This window comes from Alosa alosa, chromosome 1, assembly GCF_017589495.1.
Source record: "Alosa alosa isolate M-15738 ecotype Scorff River chromosome 1, AALO_Geno_1.1, whole genome shotgun sequence".
NCBI classification, from domain to species: Eukaryota; Metazoa; Chordata; class Actinopteri; order Clupeiformes; family Clupeidae; genus Alosa; species Alosa alosa.
Window position 1 is genome coordinate 16,120,331 of NC_063189.1, and position 7,500 is coordinate 16,127,830.

General features: G+C 45.3%; 1 protein-coding gene across 2 annotated transcripts in view; it reads left to right on the forward strand.

The window, feature by feature from the left end:
- The window catches only part of dlc1 (DLC1 Rho GTPase activating protein), a 146,921-nt gene that overhangs the window by 71,535 nt on the left and 67,886 nt on the right, over nt 1–7,500 (forward strand). For both annotated transcript variants that reach the window (XM_048240386.1, XM_048240378.1), the window contains exon 5: nt 1–17. This exon is cut by the window's left edge and continues 17 nt beyond it. In XM_048240386.1, coding sequence (XP_048096343.1) covers nt 1–17 — 17 coding nt within the window. The remainder of the gene's footprint in view (nt 18–7,500) is intronic.

Sequence of the window (7,500 nt, forward strand, 5' to 3'; positions counted from 1 at the left end):
AGAGAAAGATAAAGCGGGTAAGTGTGGATGATGGATGTCATCCTTTCTTTCTTTGGGGAATGTTGGGGGTGACATGAGTCAGTAGGTTAGATGTAGTCCACTCCACACTGGGCGCCATCTCTGGCTGAGTTGGCATTTTATTTTTGTTCCCCTTTGACCATTCCTCTGCAGTGTCATAGTTTTGTCTTTCCTGTTGTCTTGCGGTTCTGCTTTGTTGATAGGTTGTCATCCAGTAATCACAGTGGACATTGTAAGATATATTTTACTGTGTTTGTTTTTATATTTACTTCTCAAGTAAGTCTGATCCTTGGATTTGTCTTTGTGTTTTTAGTTCTGACAATTCAGTCTGCGGTCAGGCGTTTATCTGCATGTCACCTCGTTTGGATTGAGATCTTGTGATGGGAGCCTGGAGTTTGTCTCTGTGTTGTGACCACTGGTGGAGTTTCATGATGTGTGTAGTACACCAAGTTCAGCTGGTGGCTGAGGGTGAAAATGTGTCAGATAGCAAAACACTCACATGCAACACTTTTCCCACAGCAGTCCATCTGTTGAAGATAAGCCCTGGACCTGCTTGCTATTCTCTAAGCCTCCTCTCTCTCTCTGTCTCTCTCATTCTCTCACTCTCTCTATCTATCTATCTATCTATCTATCTATCTATCTATCTATCTATCTCTCACACACACACACACACACACACACACACACACACACACACACACACACACACACACACACACACACACACACACACACTTTCTCTCTGCCTTTCTCTCTGACACCTCAATATCTTCCAGTCTTTACCACCCTCTCTCCCTCCCTCTCTCTCTCTCCCTCCTCCTCTCCCTCTCTCTGTGGTGTTTCCTGCTGTAAATCTCCCCTGCAAGACTTTAAAAACTCCCCATTAGCCTTTAGCTGTTAGTGGAGCAAGGTCATGCCTCGGACCTTTTCCTCAATGCTCAATAAACAGGGAGCTTCATAACCATCGCAGACAGATCAGCAATCTCTCAGAAAAACTCCTTCCTTGGTGTGGCATGGTGAAGTGGACATAAAAATGTAACTTATTATAAACTATAAGTTTACCATGCAATACTAAACTAAACTAAACCATGCAGTATCATCAAATACAGTAAATAAATACAATAAATGTGAGTAAATACAATCACTGAGCATAATGAATATAGTTTAGTATACTGGTACTGAAATATTACATTAAGAACTCATTCTTAATGTGTTCTGTTTTGCTGGGAGTTACTCATGGCAGTTAAGTTGAGGGAAAACTCCATCCATCCATAACTCTAGTGTCCAGTGCATCTGCTGTAATCTGGTCTGTCATTGGTGTGTGCTGGAATTTAGGATCTGGATGCGTTTTCTATGGTCCCTATCATCAGATCCTGATGATCTTTGGCAGCTTGGCACCCTCAGCATTCTCCACAGATGTTTGTCACCCTCTTAAGCGCTGGATGAGGACTAATTTGAGCTATGTTGCTAACCACAGGCTAACCGCAGGCAGGCAAGTCATCTGCAGTATTTCTCTCCTACTTCTAGAAGGGTGGAGACAAACTGCAAACATCAGCAGGAGCTAAGTCATTTACTGAAAAGAACCATTATCGGCTGTAGTGTAGTGTGTGAGACTGTGTGTATGTGTGAGTGTTTATGCGTGTGCATGTCTGTGCACCAAACAAAAATTTTCCGTAAAAGTCTAGTGAGGAGGCCCTGGCCGTGGCGCAACTGGCTGGGGTGCCTGCACCGTACGCCGGCGACCCTGATTTGATTCCCGCCCCGTGGTCCTGTCCGGATCCCACCCCAACTCTCTCTCCTCACTTCCTGTCATTCTCCACTGTCCTGTTGTATTAAAGGCATAAAAGCCCAAAAATATATACTTTAAAAAAGTGAGGCTACATACCCAGTTTGCCCACCAAGTTTCATGTGCCCCGGTGTTACGGTGTGCTGGGAATTGTTCAGAAATTCAGGAAACAGGTGACGAGAAAAAAAAATGTTGACAATCCCTATAATGAGTAGATGAGTCAGATCAAAACTAGCCTATATGCTAGTAGTGTCATATCCCTTGTCAGCCTAGTGCCAAACCTTTGGGGTTTCTTAATGTGCCCATCAGCCATAGCGCTGGTACCGGAACACACGGGGAGGGGGTCAGGAATGTGTGTGCGGCTAGCCGGACCGTCAGACGTCCGGTTGGGGGTCTCAACACACACACTTGGGCCTGTGTGTAGAGCCGGGAGACAATGCTGGAGAGCATCCAGAGGCGGACCCGTCTCCCACCACTGTCTGCCTGCCTGCTGGGAGACACTCTGTGCCTCTCACGCTACAGCTTGTGTGTGTGTGAGTGTGTGAGCGTGTGATTCGTTCTTTCATTCTGTTTATGTGTGTTTTTGTGTGTGAATCTATTTATATGTGTGTGTAAATCTGTTTATACTGTATATATTTGTGTGTGTGTTTGTTTGTGTGCATGTGTGTGAGATTCTTTCATCATTCATCTGTTTATGTGTGTGTGTGTATGTGTGTGTGTGTGTGTGTGTGTGTGTGTGTGTGTGTGTGTGTGTGTATGTTTGTATGTTCTTTTGTATGCACATCACATGCAAATGTATCAGCAGTTGTGCATGTGTGTGCCAACTGTTTTGTGTGTTTTTCTGCTTGTATTGTTGAGTTCAGCAACAGCCACCACAAACAGCAACCACAAACTATACTCCAGAAGGCACCATATCTTCCCATTGTTATCATGGTGGTATGGCCCTCTGTTCCATCCTAATGAAAGGCCATGTCCTAACCCCTGTGGTAAGGGCCCTCCCTGTCTCCTCACACCCTTATAAAGGGCCATTCTGGCAGTTAAGTAACCTGGGGGAGCTGGGTCTGGTTTGTGACCCATGGCAGCGGGCCCGCGGACTCGGCCTGCCCGGGGGCTGGAGGTGGTAGTTATGTAACGACCCCGCTTCAGAGCCACACACCGGACATGACAGGGGCCAGGGGACAGGGCCCAGAGATGAGCACAAAGAGCAGTGTTCATGTCGCATCAAAGCCCCCGCTGTGCCATACAAAGGCCCGCACACACACACTCACACACACACACACACACACACAAACACAAACACACACACACAGGGGGAATTTGCTGGTTACATCACACTGACTCTCCCTATGACCAGATGCACCCCAAAACCAAAACTGCACAGTCCATGTCCATGGCTCCATTCCACTTCCAGGCAATGGATGTGAATTAAGAAGATTCTATGATGTTATGTTAGATGTTATGTACTTTGAATTCTGTCCAAGGTATAGCAGAAACCAGGATTTGTGATCGGTATGGAATTTGGATGTATTGCTTCTCTGTAGTCTCTAATAACTCTTCAATTGATCATACATAATAACAAAACTCAGCTGGACATATCAAAGTAAGATGAACGTTTAAAGTGTCATAGTATCCATATGTATCCCAGACGTAGTCAGCATTCCCTGCAGATCTGTGGTTTCATGGCCCATTCCTTTGTCCTGGAGGTGAAGATGAAGGAAATTCGGGTTCCTGGAATACCAGGAAGTGTTGACTCATGGGAAAGTTTGCACAATCCGTCTCATGTTTGCATGCCTAATGAATAATCAAGGCCACACTCTGCATTGGAGGCTATATCTGGAGTGCTTGAAGTGCACTCTCCAAGTGGGAAAGTTCATGTGGGTATGCGTTTCATCCAAGGTCACTTTCCTGAGAAGTCACTCAACCAAACTCATGAAACGCTTAAAAAACAAACAGACACATTTATTCCAGAAGAAGTTGCATATACATGTGTAAAGAACATGTAACTCGTGGACTCTCTGTTTGTCATACACAGCCAGACGTGCTTATTCTATGAGGCCCTCATGTACAAGGACCTCCATAAAAGCCTGGTTTGTTTGTGATGCAGAAGCTGAAGTCATTCCCAAGTACTTCCAGACATACCTGCAGCTTACCGTAATCATGCTTAAGAGGTCAGACCAACCTTATATAACATGGAATCGAGGTTACGGACACACACACACACACACACACATATATATATATATGTGTATATATATACATACACACAGTACTTCTGCTGAGAGAGCCCTCTGTACACGACTCTTGGTTACAGATAGTGACCTGACTTCCCGTTCCTATGACATCCTATCGTTTTGAACAGGAAGTTCCGCTTGTGTGCTCTCTTGGCAACAAAACAGGAACAAGAGATAAAAGGGGAAAAGGGGGCGGGGAGTTGGGTAGGATGCAGTGAGGAGCACAGAGACAGAGAAAAGGGCTTTGATTGTGTGCAAAAGACCACTCGCTGAGCAGCAGTACACAGAGGGAGCAAATTAATTGCTAACCTCTCAATTAGAGCCCCCTTTGCTCCACCTCACTGGCCTCCTGCATTGCCATTTGAAACATCTCTCTCACTCCTCTTTCTCTCTTCCTCCTCTTCTTCTTCTTCTCTCTCTCTCTGTCTCGTCTCTGCGGGTCTTTTGATGTGCGCTCACCCTCCAGGAGCAGTCTTCATTCCTCCAACCCTGTTCCTCTTCCTTTGGGTCTGGCCGTGGGGCTTGAACAATGGCTTCTTTAGTTTCTCCTCATCCAGCCCCCACCGCCCACCTCTCCTCTGCCCCCTCACCTGCACCTGAGGCTGGGGGGTTGGGGGGGCTCGGGAGGGGCTTGAGTCGGGGAGGAGAGCCGGCGGGCTAAAGGGATGAAAGAAAGCTGGTGGAGGGGATGAAAGAAGAGGCCCCTGTCAGAGAAGCGCTTCAGTGGGTGTCAGTGGTGTGACCTGCCAAACATGCCAGCCCAGGGAGGGGGCCTGTGTGTGTGCGCTTGTGTGTGTGTGTGTGTGTGTGTGTGTGTTTGTGTGTGTGTGTGTGTGTGTGTGTGTGTGTGTGTGTGTGTGTGTGTGTGTTTCTGTGTGTTACTCCCTGACAATGCAGCTCAACGAGTTTGGGGTCTTTTTGCCATCACAATGTGGTCATTCTCTCTTCACACTCTCCCATCACTTGACAGAGTTAGAGTTGGATGAGAATTAGCCTGGTATCTCATTATGATTATGATATTTTCATTCTATCTGTGCCTCAGTCTACTTCTGCCTCATGTGTGTGGGAATCTGTCTGTGCACAAGCCCCTTATTTTTTCCCCAACACTATCTATTCATCTTCCCTTATCTTCTCTTATCCTGTGTATGCCTACATCTTCCTCTCTCCCTCTCTCCCTCTTTCTCTCTCTCTCTCTCTCTCTCTCTCTCTCTTTCTGAGCTGAGGATAGAGAAGACCATGTTAGAGCCAAAGCATGTGATTTGTGTCATGAGGGTCTGATGGTATCTCCTTAGATGACAACCAAAGGCTCTTTGATGCCACTGAATGGTCAGTTAATGAGCGAAAACACTGTGGCAGTGCTTTCAATCATGTGGATCTCTTCCTCTCAGTATTTTGCTCCATTGGCATGACAAAAACACATTCATATCTTTTATATCCTCATATGATGCATCTCGTAAAGCAAGCAGAATGTGGCCTCTGTTTCTTTATATATCTTTGGCCCAGTTTATCTTCACCTTCCTTTCAAACATTGTCCTTACTGCCTTGTGTCCATTTCTGGCTTTGATGAATGGAGTTTTTTTTTTTTTTTTTTCCTTGATTGTGAGGGTGGAGGTCCAGAGAGGAGACGACGAGGGTGTGATCTATAAATAGGTCCCAGGGTGTGTACACAAGGCTCACAATGGCCAGGATGATCCCTGCTACTGAGATCAGGACCTGACCCACGCAGGCTGCATATAACACCAATAGAGATTTTAACGACCCACCCACACAGTATGGAGCACTCACCAAGCACACAGACTGGCCTGTAACTGTATGCAAGTGCATGCAACAAGGTGAGAGGAAGTTCAGTACCTCACTTCCTGTTTGGCTTTTTAAATGGAACGTAACCTGGAAAGATATTCCTCATTTCCTGTCACATTTAGAAGTGTTTTCGTAAGTTAACACTTCACTCAGAACATAACATGTCTCTCTTCATTTTTTTGAGACCGAATACAGTGCAGGGAAATACACAAGTCTTACCAACACAAGTATATAGTATACACAAGTCTTACCAACACAAGTATATAGTATACACAAGTCTTACCAACACAGTATAATGGACTTTCCGGACTGCCCCTAAGGGGGGGTTTCCACATTATAGGAGCAGTGAGTGGACCGGGTCTTGAATCCTGTGGAACCCCCTAATTTTAGACTGTGGTCTTGCTCTGTTTCCTTTTCTTATTTGTAAAGTGGGCTATATTTGTCATTATGCCAGTTCATGTTTTTGGTGTTTCCAGCCGCATGGCTTGAACAATAGGATCTTTTCGACTGACTCAGGACTCCAGACTGAGCCCTGTGTTTTCCAGGTCAGTTTTAATGTGGGATGACTGGAAGACAGGAAACCGGGACATTGTTAGACACATTGTTGGACAGATAGGTGAATATCTGGCTTGGATGACAGATTACACTACACTGACAATTAGCTCAATTTAGCTCCCAATGGATAAGTTATCCTGCTACTGGTTAGCATTTTTTGCCAGATTGATTTGTTCTGATTTGAAGTTGTTTCTATTTCATACCAAAGCAAATTATTCCAGAACTGCATTGCAATAGAGCTTGGTATGATGTGGTATGATGATGTGATGGATATTGACCTGACAGAGGGTGATGTTTAATATGACACAAATAAAATAAAACATCAAATTGACTGATTATGTGTCACCACATTCAACAAATGCAAAATCTCAATTTGTTAACTTAAAATATTGACTTGTCCTACAGATACAGTAGGTCATAGTTCACCTCTATTACCACTGCATATTTCATTACCTTCATTATCATCAGCATCACCATTTAACACTCGACTTCCTCTTTTTTTACAAGTAAAAAGAAATGTTCTGTGCTGTTTCAGGGTGTTCCACAGAGTCCTGTGCAGGATATGTTTCTTTTTGTACCAGTTCTTTCATATAGATTCCACCCTTCCTGCCTAACGCCTAAGTCCCTCACAGTCTTCATGTACTCCACAAGTGGCTAGAATGGTAAGGAAGGCGGCTCTCTGTTTGTGTAAGAGCACATTCCAAGGCCACTCGTCAGCTTGCTAGCCCAAGATCCACTCAAGAGACCCCCACACACACACACCCCACCCTTCTGACACACTTTCTCTCCTGTCTGCTTCCTGTTCCCTCCAGTACACTGAGAGGTCCATTTATGCTTGGATACTTCCACTGGTGTTAAGTAAAGAAGGCTGAGGTGAGCTCCAACACGTGTTAAGAATGCACTAAGAGCACACAAACCCCATAACCTTCCAAATTAAACTCCGGCAGTCACTTCCTGTCCGCAAGGCTGTGCCTATAACAGGAGCCTTGTCCCTTGGAGCCTTGGCCTAATAACTGCTAGGAATGTTGTTGCCATTCCAAGGCCTTTGCTGAATTGCTGCCATGCGATAAGCAGCTGATGACCGTGATGGATGATGCCATGTCTGCAGCG